The sequence below is a fragment of the Dama dama genome, chromosome 14 (genome assembly GCF_033118175.1).
Source record: "Dama dama isolate Ldn47 chromosome 14, ASM3311817v1, whole genome shotgun sequence".
NCBI classification, from domain to species: domain Eukaryota; kingdom Metazoa; phylum Chordata; class Mammalia; order Artiodactyla; family Cervidae; genus Dama; species Dama dama.
In genome coordinates, this window is record NC_083694.1 from 35,909,182 (window position 1) to 35,933,028 (window position 23,847).

Genomic DNA, 23,847 nt, shown 5'->3' on the forward strand with positions numbered 1-23,847 from the left:
TAAACTGCTCAGACGTTTTGGACAAGACTTAAATCTACAGAAAAGAGGAAGATCACAAAAAGGTAGAAAAAGAATGATACTGCAATGATTTGAGAGGGAGGAGAGTGGGGCTGGTAAATGGAGAAGGAATATGCTACATTTATACCAAATATGGCCAAAATGAGAATGATATATCGTTCAATAGAGATCTTTTTTTCCTGAGCAGTAAGGATTCTAATTTTCGTTATCCAAATATACTTTTCTGTGTAGTTATGTGATTTCACCTAAAAAAACAAACAAAAAAAGAAGTAACAGTAGGGTCTAAAGATATTGTCAGGAATAGGAAAAGATTAGGAAACAAATTTTTAGAATGGAGGTTAAGGGTAGTGGCTAGTGAGAAGTTATTTTTAGATAAAGAGATGATTTTTATTTTTAATTGAGAAGGTTAAGAACATTATTAGAGGAAATACTGAAATACAGACAGAACCAGACCTTATTCTTCATCAAGCCTTATATAAAGTAGAAAGAAGAAATGAATATGTGTGTGTATGTATATACATACACATACATATGTCTCTTCATATACACATATGGGAGTGGGTGTGAGTATATGTACATGTGTGTATATATATGTATGTGTGCATATACATATATACATACACACATATATTTGTTTCTTCTTTCATATATGCATAAGTTTGTGGGTATAAGTGTGTGCATATGTGTTTTAGTTGTGAATCTCTGGGCCTTTACACAGGCAACCATGGTGAAGAAAGTGGCCATCGTCGGAGCAGGCATCAGTGGCCTGGCCTCCATCAGGAACTGCCTAGAAGAGGGACTGGAACCCACATGCTTTGAGAAGGGTGAAGACGTCGGGGGCCTGTGGAAATTCTCGGTGAGTGGGACATCACTGCAGCAGACCGGGGAGTCGGGGGGGGGGGGGGGGAAGTGTGTGAGAATACATTGCTTGAGCACAGGCTGTCATGGCAGTTACACTTGCTCTACAAAGCCTAACATCAATAGCAGGCTGGAAAGTAAATCCCTTGCTTACTTCAGAAGTAGATGGGATAGTGGACTGGTCAGTCTCTGTGTATAGAACTCAACTCCAACAAGTCATTAATAAGTGAGCCACCTGGGGATAAAATCCATGGTCAAATATTGGTTAGGTTTATGTAACAGAATTACATGAGCTAATCATTTAAAAAGCGATGGTTCTTTCCATTCATTTGTTGAGTTTCTGGAACAACCTCTTAGTGATTCAGACCACAGATTTTAAGATTTCAGGCGCTGACTTTTGGTCTTGCCAAAAACACATAATTCTTCAGATTGCTGCAAGAGGAATCAAGAAGAGGACACACTGATTTGAAGTTCTTCAGTGACTTTTGTTGTTGTTCAGTCACTAAGTCATGTCCAGCTCTTTGCGACCTCACGGACTGTAGCTTGCCAGGCTTACTTCTATGCATTTATATTAAGGACTCTATTAGCAGGTATGCTTGTAAGCTGCTGTTAGATCACTTCCTGTGTTGTCTAACAAGTATATTATCAGCTGTGGAGGCTTCCCTGGGCCCCCAACTCTCTCCATGTCTACAACCTTAGGAATACTCTCTGGTTAAGCCTACTCCTGTTTTCATCTTCTGATAAACCATTAATACATAGGAACAAAGGAAGATCAATAACCTCGTTTTTTTGTTTTTGCCACACCACACAACACATGGGATTTCGATTTCCAGGATCAAACCTGTACCCTCTGCATTGGAAGCATGAAGTTTTAACCACTGGACCACCAGGGAAGTCCCCAGTAACCCCTTTTAAACCACTATTCCCTCCGCAAATGCAAAATTAGTGTTAAACTTTATACCTTAATAGAAAGGTCATGTTTAAGAAGAAAGTGTCTGTGATGGCTCTTTAAATATTATCAATATATGAGAATTGTTCTGATTCATATAGACATTTCCTAGACTTAAAAGAACTCTTTGTGAACCACCCAGCATCAATTTTTCTAAAACTGGGGTATAATTGCTTTAAAACGTTGTGTTAGTTTCTGCTTTACAACAACATGGGCCAGCTATATGTATACATATATCCCCTCCCTCTTGAACCGCCCACCCAACCCCATCCCACCCCTCTAGGTCATCACAGAGCACTGACCAGAGCTCCTTGTGCTATATAGTAGCTTCCCAGTATTCTGGAGTTCAGTGTTTGTCACTGGAATGTGCTGACAGAATTTCAGATTAGCACAGTGAAGGCTGACAGGGCTATTTTATTAAGTACTTTCTATACACCAAACACTTTTCTCATTTCATTCAATCTTTATAATAATCCTATAAGCTAGGTATGAGTTTTTCCCTTTTACAAATGAATCTGAAGCTTAAAAGAAAAGAAAAAATAATGGTAAATAGCTTGTGAATGGCAAAGACAAGACTCCAATTCAGTCTGATTTGTATTTCCAGTCTGAATTCTTAATCCCTTTATAAACTGCTGGTTGCCATTTCAACAAGTGGCCTATTGAGCTGGCAGGTCTTCTGCCCGGTGATTTTAACCAGATCCTCATATTCACACTTACTTTGCAAAGCATTCTTGAAGAAAGACACTGCTGATAAAGCTTTTGAGAGTAGCTGCCTCTCCTTTTGCTCAAGGAAGGCTTTAAAATTTGAACTTAACATCATGGAGTGATAAACTACTCACCTGCAAACATGTGGTACTCTTCAAGAAAAAGAAAAATTATCCCAGAGGGTGGAACCTCAAACCCAGAAGCTGGAGCCTTGAGACACAAATGCTTATTTCCCAGAACTTGAAACCTAATGAAACTTACCCTTCTGGATTCCAAAATTGCTTGGGACAGATGACTCCTTTTTTTCCTTCCATTTTGTCCCTTGGAATGAAAATGTTTGTTACTGGTACCCTATGAATGTCCCATCATTGTATGCTGAAATAAGATAACTTATTTTCTAGCTTGACAGGTCCAGAAATGGAGAATTCTGTCCCAGGGTGAATTACACTCAGAGTCTCTTTCATACCTGATTTAGATAGTTTAGATAGTGAGATTTAGAATTATTGAGCTGATGATACATAAGTGAGATTTGGAACTTGATTTGATGCTGCAGTGGATTCAGACTTTGGGGATGTTGAGATGAAGTGAATGTATTTGACGTGTGGGATAAATGTGAATCCTTAGGGGCCTGACAGTGGACAGCGATAGGCTATTCAAACAGTGGGCCCCTCAAAGATAACAGGTCCTGATTCTAGAACCTGTAAATATTCCTAATGAGGAAAAAAAAGATATTTACAGCTATGATTAAATTAATAATTTTGAGAAGATGAGATTATCCTGGATTATCTGTGTGGGGCCAAAATGCCATAACATCTATCCCTAAAAGAGAAAGGCATGGGACTTCCCTGGTGGTCCAGTGGTTAAGAATCCACATTCCACAAGTTTGATCCCTGGTCAGGAAACGAATATCCTCCATGCTGGCTGTGGGGCAACTAGGCCCATATGCCTCAGTGAAAGATCCCACATATCACAACTAAGACCTGACACAGCCAGAAAATAAAATAAACTTTAAAAAGAGAGAGAGAGAGAAAGGCAAAAGGAGATTTGACACACAGAAACAAAAGAAAAAAGGGAATATGACTTTATCAGAAAGAGAGATTTGAAGATGCTATGCTATGACCTTGAAGGTGGAGAAAGGAGACATTAGTCAAGGAACACAGGTGGCCTCCAGATGCTAAAAAAACCAAGAAATGCTGGCATCCAGCAGGAGTGGGAAGAGATAATGTATCTCCCCTAGAGCCTCTGGAATGGACTTGGCCCTGCCAACACTTTGATTTAGGCCCAGTGATGCTGATTTTCAACTCCTGGTCTCTGGAATGATGAGGGAATAGATTCCTGTTGTTTTAAGCTGTCAGGTTTGTGGTCATTTATTATAGTAGCCACATGAAACTAATACAGTTGATTATTCAGAGTTCTCTAATTATTTCACCTCTGTGGGAGGACTTGAAGATTGCAAATGATGCTGTGACTTGCAGTGCTTCTCAAATACCTCTATGAGTCTGTAGCAGTATACCTAGAAATCACATTACAGGATTATACTATAAAATCAAGTTAAAATTTGTATTTTCACTACATTTAGTTTATAAAGTCAGCATTTTACATTTTCTAACATCCAAACATTAACTAAGTGAAAAAAAAAAAAAACTGCAGGGACTTCCCTGGCAGTCCAGTGTTTAAGAATCCATGTTTCCAATGCAGGGGCCATGGATTCAATCCTTGGTCGGAGAACTAAGATTTTGCATGCTGCATAATACAGGCAAATTAAATTAAAAAAGCACATAATTCAAATTTTGTAGCTTTTTCCTACAGCACTTTCTTAGGTCCTTCTGTTACTAGTTCCTTCTTCTAACCCGGATCTAAAGGCAGAATGATGTATTTGCCTCACCTGCTTTGATCACTGAGAAAATACTTTATGACCAGGCTGCAGGTCTAGGGGAAAGGTCTTTCTTTCTCAGGAGTTCCACAAATAATATGTCAGCAAATTGTCTGGATTTTGGCCTGAGTGTCATGAATAAAGTCTCCTTTTTCTGGGCATGCAGTCCATTGTTCACTTCCTCTGATTTTTTTCTAGCCTATGTATCAATTTGATCTTTAATATTTAGTCTTTCCTTGTGTTGATTATAATCACTGTCAAGCATCCTAAACTCATCCAAAGCTGTGAATTCCTCCACCTTCGCATCCCACATGCATAGCAGCAGAGTCAACAACCCAAGGGAATAGCAGAAAACTCCTGTCATATTTCAAAAATCTCACTGCTTTCTGATGCAAATTTGGCAACTAGTCTACCACTGAATTACTTTTCAATAACAAGGCCCCAGACATTTTGGCTTTTGATGTGATTAGAATATTCTAACATGGCACTAAAAATTTGTGTTGTAGGGGCCTGACAACTTCGAGTTATATGAGCCCTAATTAAATTTGTAGTGCTCAGTGCTTTTCCTTATGAACTAGCAACTCTACAAAGAGATCTACAGCTTGATTTTTCATCAAAGGGAAAACCATTTCAGATAGAAAACAGTGTTAATTTTTTTAAGGAAAGAAAAAATGTTTTTCTTTGGAGTCCCTTTTAGAGTTTTTTTTTTTTTTTTTTTTTTTTTGACTCTTTGAATTTGAAAATGCAATCTTAGGAACTGACTAATATTTACACAGCTGTTTTGTTTTTTTAAGGATCATAGTTTTGGTCAAATAGTACCTTAGCAAGCATTGCATCTTGCACTTTGGTCTGTCACTTGTTGATATATAACAAATTCTGTATTTTAAAAAGACAAAATATGCCTTATTTTCAAGTGCCAATGGAACATTTCTTAAACTGATTCTTAAGTCAAAAAATCCTCAAAATTTTTGAAAAAAAGATGTAAGTAAAATGAAATCCTCAGTTGACGACACAATAAAATAGAAATTTATAACAAAATGAAGATGGAAAATACTGCCTCCAGGAAATTAAGTTCTCACTTAAAGATCTATTAATTAATGTTCTTTTAGAAGTTTGGACCAACTCAGTAAGACAAATGATTGATGATTTTTTTTTTTAATAGAAAATAGAATGGAGAAAATAGAATGGAGGAAAAATTATCAACTGCTGACTATCTGATTTTACACCATGAAGGATATCAATTGGAAAATGGTTACAAAAAATAAGATAAGTCAATGAGGTGGATGATCACAAAATTGCCAGACAAAAATCAATAGTTTATATATGTTGTAGAGTTAGCAAACTGGCTTGGCTCTTTTCACACTAAAGCTGGTCTGTTTTGCTTGATCTATATGTTTTTAATTTCAGTCCATTATTTTAAAACCAGGATATTACACATAAAAATCGAGGGAAATGTCTTCTTTTGAAAAATCAGAAAATCAGATAACCCTGGATCTCCTCTTACTCTAATACGTAGCCTCTTTTAGGCTTAATTTGAATTCTCTGTTGCATCATGTTCATTTTGGGCTCATTTCTTGTAATTTCCTCTGCATTTATAGAATTTATTTTGACCGGTGCTATATACAAACAACAATCCCATAGAATTTTGGAACAGACTCATTTACAAAATTTTCCATTTCCTCTTATTCCTGTAGTCATACCATTCTTTTTGTTTAATAAATCTTCATGTTTGTATTATTACAACCATGAAAATATCATTGCTACGCTGCTTAGTGGATTCTGATTACACTTTCTTTCTTGATTAACTTTTTGTTTTCACTGGAGTTAATAACTGCCTTGTGGCCTTTGTGGATTTAGTTTCACAATGCTATTTCTAATTCATTTCCCAGCCTCTCACACAGTATTCTGACTCTCCTCTGAACAGTTAAATACATGAGGTTTTTTACCAGCTTAATTCTTCTCTTAACTATCTCTTAAAGATACTCTTCTGGATTGTTTCCCTTCTCTAGGCTAACCACACTGCTATTATCCTGGGTAACCCTGTTTTCCGGAAACTTTATCTTCTTACTATTTTTTTATTGTCTCATTTTAGAAGAGTATATGCGAGTACATCCTCGACAGTTTCCTATGAAATTAAAATATATGAAGTAAAAGACTATAGACCTTGAATATCTTATATCACTATTTGATCTGGATTCCCATTTGATTAGATCTAGTCTTAACTTTCGGGCTTCCCAGGTGGCACTAGTGGTAAAGACCGCCTGCCAATGCAGGAGATGTAAGAGACGCTGGTTAAATTCCTGGGTCGGGAAGATCCTTGGAAGAAGGGCATGGCAACCCATTCTAGTATTCTTGCCTGGAGAATCCCATGGACAGAGGAGTCTGGTAGGCTATGGTCCATAGGGTCACAAAGAGTCAGACACAACTGAAGCAACTTGGCACATTCTTAACTTTCCGCTTTCTTTGATCTGGTAAATCAGTTATCACTCATCCATCTGTGTTCTACTTTCAAAATGTTGCTGTTGTTTCTTGTTTGCTTTCACTTTTTTTTTCTTTTTTTCCCTGTGGGTTTATACCTCTGATACCTTTACAGTAATTTTAGGGGTGCATACATGCTAAGTCACTTTAGTCATGTCTGACTATTTCCAAGCCCATGGACTGTAGCCTGTCAGGCTCTTCTGTCCATGGAATTTTCCAGGCAAGAATACTGAAGTGGGTTGCCATTTCCTACTCCAGGGGATCTCCCCAACTCTGGAATTGAACCTAGGTCTCCTGAGTCTCCTGCATTGGGAAGAAGGTTCTTTACCAATAGTGCCACCTGGGAAACCCAATTTTAGGGGGAGAAGAGTTAAATATATCTGCATAATCTTTCATGTGTAATCAGAAGTCTGGGTTACTTTAGTAATTTTTTACAAGACAGATAAAGCTACTTCCATAGATAAGCAAGGTTTGGTTCTTTGTTGATCATTTGAACCCCCCCAAAATAGTTATATTTGAAAATGTCATTTATGATCTTAGTCATTCAATTATGAACTTCCCATATGATCAACTTAAAAGGATTAGTCTATACACATGGACTCTGAAATGCACTATAAAACCAAATAGGAACAATAAGAAGTCCATGACATTTTTTTTTTTTTAGTAGCAAGTCACAGATGATGTGATTAGCCGATGCTGCAACTCCTTTTTCAGTAACCATAGCCCTTGGGGAACCTAAGAAAAACTAAAGACCAATCAGCTCAGCATTGCTAGGGAAATTTATTATCCTGGAACAGCCAAAATTGCAAAAACACCTCAAATCTGTCTCAAGGGTTTGCATCATTTTTATTATATAAAACTCATCCTTTGTTGTTACATGATTTTCCTCAACTTTGCCTTGCTCCAAAACTTTACCTTGGACCTTGTATTAGTTTTCTATTTCTGCATAGCAAATTACCACAAACTAAAGCAGCTAAAAATGTTTCTTTATTATTCTCAGTTACATAGATCAGAAGTACAGCATAGTTCAGCTAGGTTCTTTGGTTAGGGTTTCATGAGGTCAAAAATTAGGTGCTGCCTGGGCTAGGCTCTTATCTGGAAGCACACGGAAAGAATCTGAATACTACAGGGTGGTGGCTGAATTCAGTTCCTTGTTGTTTCAAGATTAAGGTCTTTGTTTCCTTGCTGGCTATAAATGGGATTCCTCTCAACTCCTAAAGGCTGCCAGTATTGCTTGGCATATGTCTCTCTCCATCTTCAAAACCAGGAACAAGCTGAATTCCCCTCATGTTTTGAACCTCTGACTTCTGATACCAGCCAGAGAAAACTCTGCTTGTAAAGGGCTCATGTGATTCAATAATACTTAACAACATAGTCAGGGGAGTGATATGATATTTAGAGATTTCATCCATACTCAAAGGGCAAATGACTACACAAGGATGAGGTGCACTAAGGGTTATTCTTAAAATTCTGTCTACCATATAAGTTGAGGGAAAATATGAAATTGTTGAGTGAAGCATGTCAGACAACCTTAAAACTCTCACTCTGTCCAAGGAGATCCTCTCCCATTTTCTCCAGTGAGTATATTTTGAAATGTTTTATCTGTAAGTAATACTAGACTACTAAGTGTTCAGATCACTCTTTTACATATAGCATAAATAGGACAAGACAAATATCCAGAATTACATAGAGAAAAACATGAAAGCATGCTAAGACCCAAGGAGTACCCCCATTTGGCATAGTTTAATCTCTAGGTCTCTTTAGGATCAATGCTCAGTCTTTTAGCTTCCCTTCCTTGTCCCTCAGCTCTTTCCAAAATTGTCTCTGGGCTTATGCAGAAATAGAACTTATATGACCTTGTGGTGAAGCAAAGACAAAGTTTCCCAAATTCAAACACAGTCTTGGACCTGTCCTCTGAATCCTCTGGTCCCCTGATGTTCCTATTATAGATGAGTACCCTTAGCCTATCCTTCAGGAATCTTCAACCAAAGGCCAGTTGATGAACCTGGAACTGTCCTCCTTAGCTGTCAGGGGCTGGTAAACCTCCTAGCTGAACAGATTCCACTTGCCAGGTGCAGTTTGCTCATTGAGTCCCTGACCCAAATGGTCCATTCTTCAGCTCTACTAAAATGCCACTTAGCTGCCCCCAACCCTTGGCAACTCCCTGGCAAACTAGCTACTAAGAGTCTCAGATGACTTCTGCATCCCCTTTGGGAACAAGCGGGAACTCTTATGTTTTAGTCAAACTGAATAAGTTCAGGAGAGATAAACTAAGGTCCAAGCTCTTCTTAATCATGTTACCTCTTCCTAATCCCTGCTACTTGACTCTTCAGTGTCAACCCTCCCCAACCCAGGTTGTTTTGGGGAGCCTTTGAAGTGATATCTTACCAGAATTTCAAATGTGAAAACAAATTCCCTCTGCCTTTGGTGTTTTGCTCGATCTTTCTAACATATCAGTTTGGCCGCTCAGTCGTGTCCGATTCTTTGTGACCCCATGGAATGCAGCATGCCAGGGTTCCCTGTCCATCACCAACTCCCGGAGCTTGCCCAAACTCATGTTTATTGAGTCAGTGATGCCATCCAACCACCTCATCCTCTGCCATCCCCTTCTCCTCCTGCCTTCAATCTTTCCCAGCATCAGGGTCTTTTCCAATGATTCAGTTCTTCATATCAGGTGGCCAAAGTATTGGAGCTTCAGCTTCAGCATCAGTCCTTCCAATGAATATTCCTTTGGGAATGATTTCCTTTGGGATTAACTGGTTTCATCTCCTTGCAGTTCAAGGAACTCTCAATAGTCTTCTCCAACAACACAGTTCAAAAGCATCAGTTCTTTGATGCTCAGCTTTCTTTATGGTCCAACTCTCACATCCATACATGACTACTGGAAAAACCGTAGCATGGATGGACCTATGTTAATTTCAGAATTTCATCCCAAAGAATAATGCTTAGGATTTAAGTAATATCCTTTTCTGCCTCTATTCCCCTTTCTCCTTACCTAATTCCTTTAAATCAATGTTTTTTATTCTGGAGATTATAACCCATTTGTATGCAATGATATAAATTAATGAATTAATCTGCATATTTAAATAGAATGGATAGACAAGAACTATAATCCCACAGCCTCCAGAATGAAAACCACAATCACAGAAAGCTAACCAAAATGAAAAGAAACAGTACTATGTCCCAGATGAAGGAAGAAGACAAATCTCCAGAAAAACAACCAAATGAAGTGGAGATAGGCAACCTTCCAGAATGGATGGAGAGTATGTGTGCAACTCAAGTTCTTGAAAATGATTTTTCTTTTCATAAAACTTTTGTTCCCTGTGTGTGTGTGTATACACTGGATTGCAATAAAAAATATGTAACTATAGGGTATGGTCAAAAACATTTGAAAAAGATATTGTAAACATAATCAAAGTTCTCTCTGCCCTAGGTACATAAAAAATATTATGATCTAATCTACCAGGACTACCACATAATATGCTAAAGGAAGTTTTATTTTTCATTGTGGTAAATAAACCACAATAAAGATTTTCCATGTAGCTATTTTAAAGTGTCCAGTTCTGTGGCATTAAGTTCATTGACATTATTGTACAATCATATCACCATCCCTCTCCAAAATATTTTACTCTTCCCAAAGTAAAACTCTGCAGAAATTAAACAATTTAACTCTCAATTCCTCCCTCTCCCTGGCCCCAAGCCACTACCACTCTTTTAGTCTCTGTGAACGTGATCCCTTTGGGTATTTCAGATAAATAGAATCATACAGAATTTGTCTTTTTGTGACTGGTCTACTTTGTTCGGCATATGTCCTCAAAGTTAATGCATATCACGGCATGATTCAGACCTTCCTTTCTTTTCAAGGCGGAAAAATGTTCCATTGTATGTATACATCACATTGTCTGTCTATGCTCATGAGTTGGTATATTGAAATCATGCCCAGGTAAATTTTGGGAAATACTATCACTGTAGTTAATGGTTCAAAGCAACAAAATTAATCCAGTTATATATTCTTAAAAGGACATGATGAAATTCAGAATCTGTTTCCCTTAGAAAAGATGTAAATAAAGATATATTTTTCAATGTTCTAAGTTCCTTTGGTTATCATCAAATTATTTAAGCGAAGTTAATTTATGCCTCATCTTATTGCATTTACTTTTGGAAAAGACCAACCATAAATGAGTGATAAGTATTTGGGACTGGTCCTGACCATGATAAATATACTCATTTACAAACTCTGTTCCATTTAAAATGTTTCTTTCACAGGACCATGCAGAGGAAGGCAGGGCCAGCATTTATCGGTCAGTCTTTACCAACTCTTCCAAAGAGATGACATGTTTTCCAGACTTCCCATTTCCTGATGATTTTCCTAACTTTATGCACAACAGCAAGCTCCAGGAATATATTACTATGTTTGCCAAAGAAAAGAACCTCCTGAAATACATACAATTTAAGGTAAGATATTATTTTAAAAAACTTACTTGGGCATAACTGTGAGGAATTCTGTATTTATTACAAGATTCCTATTTGTTCCTTTCACTATCTTTCTCAATTGTAAACAATTTTAACAGTATGGCTTCTTTGACCCTAGATTTAGAAAGCATACATTCTTCTTAAGAATATGTAGGAAAATTTTAACATTCTTGGACCAAAATGCCATAAAAGTAGAAATCAGAGCAAAGAAAAAAATACATGAGTAGACATGAGTTTATAAATTAAGAACTCATTATTCCTAAACAATTTACAGGTCAAAAAGAGAAATTGCAGGGAAATTTTTAAAATATTTAGAGCTAAATGATAATTTAAATTTGATATATCAATATTTATGGGAAGTAGAGAGAGCAAAAACTTTTATGAAAATTATAAGCTTAAATGTTTATGTCAGAAAATAAGAAAGATTTTCCAGGTGATCCTTAAGTATACTAAAATATGACAACTTACACTCTCGATATAGATGATATTTTTCATTTTGAGACAATAACATTAAAACTAAAATGACAAGGAAGTATATTAGGAAATTGCTGTTACTAAAAAAATTTATTGGCCACCAGATTATTTACTACATGTTCTACCTGGCTCTTGTAAACTATAGTTCAATTGTCAGATCTCCAAAAGGAATCACTCATATACTGCAGAGAACACTGGTCATACACAAGGAACCATGTGGAAATAAAATTTAATAAAACATATAGATAAGGACTTCCCTGGAGGTCCAGTGGATAAGAATCTGCCTTGCAATGCACACCAGTTCGATCTCTGGTCTGGGACGATCCCACATACATGGGGCAACTAGGTCCAGGAGTTGCAACTACTGAGCCCATATGCCAAACTACTGAAGTCTGCATGCCCTAGAGCCTGTGCTCTGCATCAAGAGAAGCCACCACATTGAGAAGCCTTCATACCACACTAGAGAGTAGCTCTTAATTTCTAATGCTGAGATGTCATATGATTCTATGATCATTTGGCAAAATTGGAAAGCCTTTCTATGTTTTGATGATCTGGGAAAGGTGGCCTTCTTAATCTAGTAAAGAGACCATTAAGGAAACTCCAGGGTTAATTTCACTCTAATAATGACAAAACCCTGATAGTGTTTAATATCAGTGCATCTTCACAAAACTCAATGACCATACAAGTACAAAGTTTAAAAAAAAAAAAAATAGAATCCTCCTTCCTTGAAAGCCTACTGTAATAGACTCTCTGGCCTCACTTCTTTCTCCCTTATATCCCTCTATTATTGTTTATGGAAATTTTCCCCTTAGGAGCCATGTGTTCCAATTTATAGGGAGTGTCCATGTTATGAAATAGTGAAAGCTAATTGATTCATTTGGGGAGGAAACTTGTAACTCTTGGTCAGTTGGCATCATCCTCAAACCTACAGAGAAAAATGGAATAGAAAAACAACCCTGCAAGCACTTTTAACTCAGCCTTCACTTCTCAGCCCAGCTCATTCTTACTTTGTTAAGAAACAGCATGGTATGACTGGGACACGGAAGAAAAAGAAAAGCATGTTGTCACTTGAGTGAGACTGCCTCAGAAATGTTACCAAGTCAGGGTTGGGTGTTTCCTGTCCTTTGGAAGAGAACAGGCCTAAACAGTACCTTCCTCTTCCTGTAGCTACAAGGCAGGCACCATGATTGAGATCAGAGATGCTTCCTTAGCTGACTTTTAATCAAGTGTAAATTTAACTTCAAACACACAGCAAAAGGATGAGAGTGAAAAATTGCTGTATTTGTACAGGATCTATTTCATGTAAACTCTGTGTCTTGAACAAAATAAGAACCACCTAAAGAATGAAATTGGAAAGTCAGTAGGAGAAAGAGTTGTAGAATCAAGGACCTATATTTAAATTTTGAACCTATATTTAAATTTTGAACCTAAAGAATAAAATTGGAAAGTCAGTAGGAGAAAGAGTTGTAGAATCAAGGACCTATATTTAAATTTTGAACCTAGATATGCACATTATCTAACTTCTTTAAGCCTCCATTTCATGTGTAAAATGAAGCAACTATGTATCTTGTAGAATTATTCTGAAGATCAAATAAATGCTTTAAAGAAGTTTAGAAAAATAAAATGACTAAAGAAATATGTTAGAAAATTGCTGTTATTATGTAAATTATTGGCCACCAGATTATTTACTACATGGGCTACCTGCTTCTTGTAAACTATAATTCAATTGTCAGAGCCCCAAAATGAACCACTCTTGTACTGCAGAGAATACTGGTCATACACAAGGAACTATGTGGGGATTAAAACACACACACACACACACACACACACACATAGATAGGGGCTTCCCTAGTGGTCCAGTGGATAACAATCTGCCTTGCAATGCAAGGGACACTGGTTCGATCCCTGATTCAGGAAGATCCCATGTGCCACGTGCAACTAAGCCTCAGAGTTACAACTACTGAGCGCACACTCTGCAGCACAACTCCTGAAATCTGCATCCCCTAGAGCCTGTCTCTGCAACAAGAGAAGCCACCACAATGAGAAGCACTCACCCCATAACTAGAGAGTAGCCCCTGCTCACTGCAACTAGAGAAAGTCTGTGAAGCAATGAGATGCAGCACAACCAAAAATAAATAAATAAATATTTTAAAAAATCATACAGATCATTTTATGCTGTGACTTATTAAAAAGGAATTTTGAATTTATAACGTGCACCTTCATAATGAATTAAGTATTTTCCCTAAGGCACTATTAAGGATTTCCTTCATACTATTTGATGATGTTGGTGTCAAATCTGCCTGTTAGCATAGAATAAAGAAAATTATCTTTCTATGTTTCTCTTAGACAATTGTATCCAGTGTAAATAAGCGTTCCGATTTCTCAACCACTGGCCAATGGGATGTTATCACCGAAAAGGATGGTAAAAAGGAATCAGCTGTCTTTGATGCCGTAATGATTTGTTCTGGACATCATGTGTACCCCAACATACCTAAAGAGTCCTTTCCAGGTAAGGCCAACGTTCACGCTGCCATCCACACATCTTGCATGAAGAAATAACCTTGATAATATCTTTCTTATATATACAAAAGTATAGTTTATAAAAGTACACATTAAATTAAAACATGCTTCTAATGTATCTAATGGGGTTCCCAGGCGGCTCAGTGGTAAAAGAATCTGCCTGCCAATGCAGGAGATGCAGTAACTCTCCTCCTGGGTCAGAAAGATCCCCTGGAGGAGGGCATGGCAACCCACTCCAGTATTCTTGCCTAGAGAGTCCCGTGGACAGAGGAGCCTGGTGGGTTACGGTCCATAGGGTCGCAAAGAGTCAGACATGACTGAGCACATATATCTATACAATTAGATATACTGTATCTAATATAGTTTAAGTATTAAAATTCCTATTACTGCAACTGTATTCACTGACAAGTTCTGTTATAGCAGTTTTTTTAAATGAAAATAAAAATAATTCATATGTTTTCCACTTTTTCACTCAGGAATAAAACTTTTTAAAGGCGAATGCTTCCACAGCCGGGACTATAAAGAACCAGGAATCTTCAAGGGGAAGCGAGTCCTGGTGATTGGTCTGGGGAACTCGGGCTGTGACATCGCCTCAGAACTCAGCCAAACAGCTGAAAAAGTATGCCTCCCTGAAATTCAGGGAACTATCTTTAAAGGGACAACCATACCATTTTTAAAAGGGTGAGGGGAGGGCAGAGTCCTTGATGCAAAGACTAAGTCGGGGTTCATATAGCTCAATGTCCTTTGGTAACAGGTGGGATTTTAAATAGCTTGATGTGGCAAAAGCAGAACATCAGCTGGAATGATGTCATTCAACAAGCTTCTTTGGGATGTTTGGTGCCTAATGTGTCCAATAAATTCTTCCAAAACCAGTGGGATCATCAGACAAGCACTAGAAGAAATATGACCAGTATTCAGTTATTGGTAACCTACACCAGAGAATATTTGGCTAAAAGATGAAAATACCGAGGAAATGATTTGACAGGTGTTGATACTAAGATATCGGTTATAGTGCAGGAAGTTTATTTGGGAGTGCTCTCTGGATGAATACCTCTGAGGGAAGGGAAAGAAGTTTTCCTTTATTTACTCTGAAGCTAGGGTAATCCTTTCAAATTGTCCCTAGTTGAAGTGAGAGGCTGGGTCATTTCTTTTTTTTTTCCAGTATAGATATTCGTTTTTATTTACATATATCACCTACCTTTTGATCCTCCCTCCCATCCCACTCCCATCCCACCTCTCTAGGTCATCACAGAGCACCTAGAGCATGTTATATGGAACATATATATGAGCATATATATATGGAGCATATATATGGAATCTAGAAAAATGGTACAGATGAACCTATTTGCAGGGCAGGAATAAAGATACAGATGTAGAGAATGGACTTGTGGACACAGCAGGGGAAGGAGAGGGTGAGACAAATCGAGAGAGGCTAGGTCTTTGTCTTCCTCCCTCAACCAGTCATTGAATGCAGGGGATCCAAAAAGAGTATAAGATGTTGGGGGAGGCCCCCTCTTCACCAAAGCAACTCCCAGAGAGGGCTGAGAGCTGAGGGCTGCCTTCTGGGCACTGCCAGCAGTGGGGTAATAACTCCATTCCTAAAGGCAGATCTGAGGGGCATATCCACTGCAAACAGTCACCACTTTAACAGTTGAACTGGTGTTTTTCAAGGTCATCATCAGCTCCCGAAGTGGCTCCTGGGTGATGAGCCGGGTCTGGGATGAAGGCTATCCATGGGACATGCTGATTGTCACTCGATTTGAAACATTCCTCAAGAATACGTTACCGACAGTCATCTCTGACTGGTGGTACATGAAGCAAATGAATGCCAGATTCAAGCACGAGAACTATGGCTTGATGCCTTTAAACGGGTAAAGCAGAGTTAAATATGAAATGCCTGCTAACTTTTATTTCACTGTCAACAACCCTAATGTGTGATACAACCCCCATACAAGTCAGAGTGAAGTAATCACCTGTCACATTTCAGAGGACAAAGAATTGCAAAAATTTAGGAGTGTTTTCCTGTTTCACAATTCTCCTTACCAGATTTGCACAGCTGGACAGTTATATAATAGGTCAAGAATTTTAGTCCCTAGAGTGATGATAATAATAGTCAACATGTTTTTAAGTACTTAATACATGTCAGAGCCTTATTAAGTCTCAGACGTACATTATCTCACTTTACTCTCACAACGCCTATGAAAAAGTGAAAGTGTTAGGGTCAGTTGTGTCCAGCTCTTTTTGACCCTATGGACTGTAGCCCACCAGGCTCTTCTGTCTTTGGGATTCTCCAGGCAAGAATACTGGAGTAGGTTGCCAGTCCCTTCTCCAGGAGACCTTCCCAACTCGGGGATCAAACCCCAGTCTCCTGCATTGCAGGCAGATTCTTTACCATCTGAGCCAAGCAGGGGAGCCACAGCAACTATGATGATGGCTCTATTATAATCTTCATTTTAGAGAGGAGAAAACTGTGGTTTACCAAAGCCACACAGCTGGGAAGTCAGAAATAGCAACTGAAACAACTCCAGATTTGCTGACTCCAAAGTGCCTCACTCATAGCCGCCTTGCTCTAAAGCCTCTTTCTTAACTTCAGAGCTAAGCAAGGCAGGACTTGGCGCTTCACTCTCATTCAGCTCAATTCAGTCACTCAGTCGTGTCCAACCCTCTTCCAACCAGCAGTCCAACCAGTCTCATTGTCTGGCTCAGTTTCCTCCCCAGTAGCATCTATCTATGGCTTTCTCTCTCACACACACAGTTCCCATCATCCTATATAAGAACCACGTCTTTTCTTCCAAAATTATTTGGTTCACCCCTAAGGCAGAATTCTGTGCACTCACTAGAGATATTACTGAATAAAAAATAATCAAAAGCTCTCTCTTTCCAGATTTCCAGTTTCTCTTTCTTCTCCAGGCCTTATTTAAGTTCCTAGACCATCACTTCCTCACCTGACATGGCTTTGTCTGCATGGGGTTCACACTTCACCCTCTATGATAGAACCTGGCTGCAGCCTTCCACCTTTGTCTTCTTTCCTCCTATTTGATCTTCTTTACATCACAATGGTCACTTTGGATTATATTACGTTAAGAATAATGGCTAACATTTCGAGCACTATCTATGTGCTACAAACTGCGCCAAATTCTTTATATTATTTAGGTCAGCCGATGACCTGAGATAGGTATAGCTGTTATCGCCACTTCAGGTGAGGAAGATTAAGGCAAGAGAAATTAGGAAAATCTAATTTGATCAAGGTTCACAGTTAATTAAGGTTCACAGTAGCAAAGAAATAAATTTAAAGACCCAGGTACTCTGACCTTTGTTTTTCCTGATACAGGGGATATGGTCTGAGTGCTTATTCTGGAATTTGGGGAGAGTTCTGTGGGAAAAGGGAGAAAGATTATAGGAAATAGAGACGGGATTAGCAAAAACCAACTTCTGTTACTCCACAATGTGGCCTTACATAAGTTTTATCTATCAGTCATGTTGATGACACTCCATGGCACATTAAAAAATCTTAGGTAGGTTTTTCCTATCAATTAATTATGAACCAATAAAAAAAAGGAAATGGTACTGTTCTAATGCTTGTTTTCCATACAGCATCCTGAGGAAAGAACCTGTGTTCAATGACGAACTCCCAGCTCGCATTTTATGTGGCATTGTGACCATTAAGCCAAACGTGAAGGAGTTTACAGAGGATTCAGCTATTTTTGAGGATGGGACAGTGTTTAAGGCCATTGACTGTGTCATCTTTGCAACAGGCTACAGTCATGCCTACCCCTTCCTTGATGACTCCATCATTAAAAGCAGAGACAATGAGGTCACCTTATTTAAAGGCATCTTTCCGCCTCCACTGGAGAAGCCAACCTTGGCTGTGATTGGCCTTGTCCAGTCACTTGGAGCTGTCATCCCCACTACTGACCTGCAGTCTCGCTGGGCAGTACAAGTAATTAAGGGTAAGTAGGCAAAGATGTTCATTGATGGGGAAGATGAGAATGCCTTTGAATCTTTAGGAAAACAATATTCCTATTAACAAGAAACAAATCCTAGGTCCCACCCAGTTTCCAGAATCTATAATTCTATATTTTTGGTACTATATTTTATAAGCAATTAAAAATATATTGGATTGTCACAAACAATAGTACAAGACAATGATTCAAGAGTGTTTTTGTGATTTATAACTCCTTGCATGCTCAGTCACTTAAGTCGTATCTGACTCTTTGTGACCCCATGGACCATACCCTGCCAGGTTACTCCGTCCATGGGATTCTCCAGGGCAAGAAAACTGGAGTGGCTTGCCACTTCCTCTTCCAGGGGATCTTCCCAACCCAGGGCTTGAACTCGCATGTCTTATGTCTCCTGCATTGGCAGATGGGTTCTTTACCACTGGCACCACCTGTTAAACCCTATAACTCCTTAATTGTCAATTACCCAAGACCTTTCATTAAACTTGAGAACACCAGAGCTTCTCATCTTAGGTGCAGGAGAACTTTATAAAATTAAGATTTTCAAAACTCAATAGAATGACATTGCTTGAAAGTTTAATGAAAGAAGATGTTTCAAAGTCAATCCAGCAACTTTAAATATCCACATTCATGAAAAAAAAGTATGATTTCTGGTAAGGAGGTGGCTCTCCTGCCCTGTTTTCTTCCTTGCCATGTATCAGATGAGGACCAGCAGTGGATCAGTAGAAGCAGAAAGCATTTGGTGTTGTAGACAGTCTCTAAGGTAAAGGAATACTAAGTCCCTGTATTTTAAAAAGAAAAAAGAAACAATGAACTTGATTGGGGTCAAGCAAAGAAGGCAGACAGCATCATCCAGCCCCAAGTACTGGAATCAGATTCACATTAAGGTCTGAATGCCACTGTGGGCAGATTCAGATAATAAAACCAAGCTATGGTTAAAGAACAAATCAAGATATCAAAGTGTAAAGTGCAAAATCTGGTTGGTCTTAAACCTGAAACTTCTGGATAATGAATCTTAGCAGGTCTGCTTCCTTTGAAGCCACATGGCTTCACATGTAAGGCTTCCAATCCTACCTGACTTGTTGGGGTTTAAATGCTCTTTTATCCTGGATATTTGAACCTGCAACTACATATCCTGCATCATCACTCACCACCAGGCTTCCAACCACATCATTATAGTCCTACATATCAGCAATCTCTCTAAATCTTCTTCACTCCCCTGGTCCCAAGCAGAGATGTGTTGCGGGGTGATGTTTCTCCAGCAAGGCAGCAGCCAGGAAAGTGATGGAATGAAATCCTACTTAGAACTGAACTCAGGATTCAGGTTCAGAGAGACTGGCATTAAAATGTAGGTCTTAATTGCTTATAAAATATTCACTTACTCTCTGTGAAGATACTAGTTATAACCTGGGCCCTGAAGAAAAGAGACAGGGCAGAGACCCAGCCAACAGAGAACTGATGCAAAGACTCAGTCTTAGGGAAAATGAGAGATAAGGCAAACAACCCAATTTGAGGGAATCAGGTTACCAGACCAAGAGGTCAGTTACAAGCAGCCCAATGGCAATAGCTGGTGGACTACAGAACATAGCCTCTTCTCTATCTCTCCTCTTGCCCAAGGACAGAACTAGTTCCAAGGTTTGGAACAACGCCATGTTGACAGACTGTTCTTGTGATTCCGCCTGTAGGAATTTCAGGAACAGACAGTCATTGTAGGTCTTGAGCAATCAGAGCTAGACTGGAAATTCCAGTCTTGTTCCAGGTGATCACAAAGTTGCCAAAGAAACCACACTAGATTTGAAGCATCTCCGAGTACAAGAGTTTGGGTCTAGGTTTTAGAGAATTCTGTAAGTTAATGCCAGGAAGAGCCTGAAATCCTGGGGCAGCCCCAACTCAGATTTGGCCTCTCAGGTCCTCCCTATGTCCTTGGTGACTTGTGGACAGTCCACATCCACAGTCTCATTCAGGAGCTGTTGGCTTTCCAGAGAGAAACTTGTAGCTTCACTAAATTCTCTATCTTATCTGTTGGAAATTCCCTTTTGGGGCAAAGCAAGATAACTTCCTATGAAGATCTGTTTGTTAAATCTTAAAAAAAAAGAGATGTCAATATACCTTTGACTATAATTTATTAGATGACATACTTAAAAATAAAGCTGAGAGAGTAGAATATAATCCTTCAAACTGATTTTTAAATCCAATAACCAGTTTAAGAGCAAAGATAGAAAGATGAAAGGTTATTTGGTTTTAATCACTGTGACAATAATCATCTCTGAGAAGATTAAGAATGACTTATATGTTTGTCTCAGAATGACTCCCTGGTTATTTGTTCAAGATTTTATTTTGCTAGATAATGACAACAAAATTTGAAAATACTAATGTGATTCACAACTCATTATTAAAAAAGAAACATTGCAGGCTGGTCCTATGCCAGACTTATTTAACTATTATCATGTCTTTCCTTTTTTTTTAGGAACTTGCCCTTTGCCTTCTGTCAAGGACATGATGAATGATATTGATGAAAAAATGGGGAAAAAGCTCAAATTGTAAGAGCATCTATGGTAAAGGGGATCTAGAATTTTCATAGCAAAATCTGAATTTGTGAATACTTAGTATTGTTTTAGTCTTGAATAGTCCTCAGTGGAGCCATTAGGGTGACAGCTATGAGCTAAATTCAGCCATTCAACAAATAATTATCAAGGATCTACTTTGCACCTGATATGCCACTAAATCCTGTTTCAGCCCTCCATAGCTCCTGCAATATATCATAAAAAGGAGACCCAGAAAGATTAAAAATCAGAGAAGTTTGGGAACACATGAATGTGGACTTCTATTTTCTAGCTCATAAATCCTATAAAATATAAGGATGCCTTCCAACAGGTGGCTCTAATAAAATGACTCTGCCATACAAGAACTAGTCAGAAGAACTGGGCTCCAGTCCTACCTCTGTCACTAATCAGCTCAGTGGCCATGAATTAATAACTTCACTTGAGCAAGAGACAATTCCTCTACTTGTAAATGTGGATTAAAATGCCTTTCTCAGCGGCCTTGTTGTGTTGTGAAATGTCCAAGTGAGATCGGTATGAAAGTCCTTCAGTAAAATCTACGAAGTACTATATAATGAGCAATAATCCCCTTATCAACAAAAGGATAGATGTTGATTTGCATGGATAAAAAGGTGTTCTTGTTTCTACACAAAGCTCAGATAACCACAGTCTTGTTTCTCTCCCTCCTCTAGGTTTGGCAAAAGTGATACCATACAGACGGATTATATTGTTTATATGGATGAACTTGCCTCCTTCATTGGGGCAAAGCCCAACATCCCATGGCTGTTTCTCACCGATCCAAAGTTGGCGTTGGAGGTTTACTTTGGTCCTTGCACCCCATACCAGTTTAGGCTGGTGGGCCCAGGAAAGTGGCCAGGAGCCAGGAACGCCATCCTGACCCAGTGGGACCGGTTACTGAAACCCATGACGACCAGAGTGGTTGGGAGTCCTCTGAAGCCTTGCTTATTTTGCAACTGGTTCAGACCAGTTCTTATTTCTGTTGTATCAATTGCTGCTTTCATTGTGTTGTTCTAACCATCACTCTATCTGGGATTCTGAACATTACTAACAATATCTGGGAAGAAACTTCACTATATAAAAATTAAGAATTTCACACCTCCTATTTTCCTATTCAGTGGGCATTAGTAAGACAGTACTATCGCTAGGCTTCTAAATAAGTGCATAAAAGAATCATGGCATGATCTAAAGAGTATTTATCATTTCCCCTTAATTTTCACTAACATTTCTTAATTCCATAACATTTTATAGTTAGATATATTCTTTTTAACTTAACTCATCTGAAATACTTGACATGATTCCTTTTCTCTTTTAACAGTCTTTGAAATACATATTTCAAATCTAAACAGTGAGTAAATTAAGCAGAATAGTCACAATATGATAGTCTCAGCCTAATTTTACAAACCATTCACCAGGATCAAGGGGAGAATTTGGTTATTTGGCTATTATATTCTATTTTTGTTTTCTGCTGTGTCCTCCAGGCAATTCCTCTTGTTCCCTGGCCAAGAAAAGTAGCATGAAGATCCTGTCTGTAATGAAAGTTAGCAAGAACTAACTCATTTTATTTATATTCTCAATAAAGAAACAAACTTTCACATGTAGCAGCAAGATAAGGACAACAGCAACAATGAGTGGAGCACCAAATATACCTTTTAACTGAATGGAAAGTCATAAAAAATTAAGTCTTTAGCCAAAGCTGTGACCCACGTCTAATAAAACCTGATATGGATCATATAGAATTATATCCCTTATGGAATGTAGTACCAAGATAAATCTAAAATGTTACTTTTAAAGTATTATTACATGTTACAATTAAATTTTGATAGTTAAAAATGTTTGACATTATGGAGCAGATAAAATAATCCATTAGCATCATCAGTTACCAGGGGGTTCTTCATATTGTTAAACTCTATATTTCTTATTACACCTTCAATTTTTTTCCAGACAAACATTATTATTTTTAAAAATTGTGTTATACTTGGTTATGAAGGAACAGACACAGATTTGGGGGAAAATACTATTGTATCTTTCTTCTTCACTATTCCTTTCTCTATTATAAAATACTTACAAAACCCTGGAACCTGTCAAACCTCTACCAGTTCCTAATAACCACACAAAAAGTCCTGCTAGGCTCAGAAGTCAGGATAGCCCAAGCAGAACAGCCCCTTTAACCTATCAGAGACTGAGGACACACCCATACATTCATCTATAGCTAGAGCCAGTAGAGCAACAAGAGGAGGAGACCACGTTTTTCTCTAACACTTTCTTCTTTTCTTTTTTTAATTCTCTTGGTATTTTAATCTTCAGAGCTAAGATTTATTATGGATGCTGCTATACACAGCAGCAGAATTTAAATCATTCCCTTTTCCTAACTATTTAAGTCAATGGACATGAGCCAGTGAAAGATAGGGAAGCCTGGCATGCTGCAGTCCATGGGGTTGCAAAGAGTCGGACACAACTGAGTGATTGAACAACAAAGCAGAGTAGCATTCTGCTTTGAAGTTCTTCTTACAAGATGTGAAATATTCCTAAATATTCCCAAGTGACACAGAACTTTTCTGGAAACCCTATGGCCTAAATGGAATCAAGTAAACAAATTAAATACAGCTCATAAAATTTATTTTGTTGAAGTTATAAATGCTAGTGCACAAAATAAATTGAAGACTAAAATTGATATGATACAGTTTCTGTTATTCTTCCTCATATGATTCTTTAAGTTTTGTAAACACTAATTGGCTCATGAAGGATAGAATATTCTTCCTAAACTATTATAGCCAACAAACTCTTTTTACTCTTTTTAAAATTAATTTTTATTGGAGTATAGAAACTAATAAAATTGTTAGTTTCTACTGTACAGAAAATGAATCACCGATATGTACACATATATCCCCCTCCTTTCGGACTTGCTTTCCGTTTAGGTTACCACAGCGCATTAAGTAGAGATATACTCTCTTAATAGTCCTATTAACATTCATCTATTCC

The 23,847-nt window shown here is 38.2% G+C and overlaps 1 protein-coding gene across 1 annotated transcript; it reads left to right on the forward strand.

Moving 5' to 3' along the window:
- Positions 1-23,507, forward strand: LOC133069610 (flavin-containing monooxygenase 3). Its single transcript, XM_061161217.1, has 9 exons — positions 1-62; positions 737-874; positions 11,148-11,336; positions 14,175-14,337; positions 14,825-14,967; positions 16,020-16,219; positions 17,943-18,298; positions 20,775-20,847; positions 21,540-23,507. Exons 2-9 carry the CDS (start codon positions 743-745, stop codon positions 21,880-21,882), a joined length of 1,599 nt encoding a protein of 532 aa, XP_061017200.1. The 5' UTR covers positions 1-62; positions 737-742; the 3' UTR covers positions 21,883-23,507.
- The last annotated feature ends 340 nt before the right edge of the window (positions 23,508-23,847 follow it).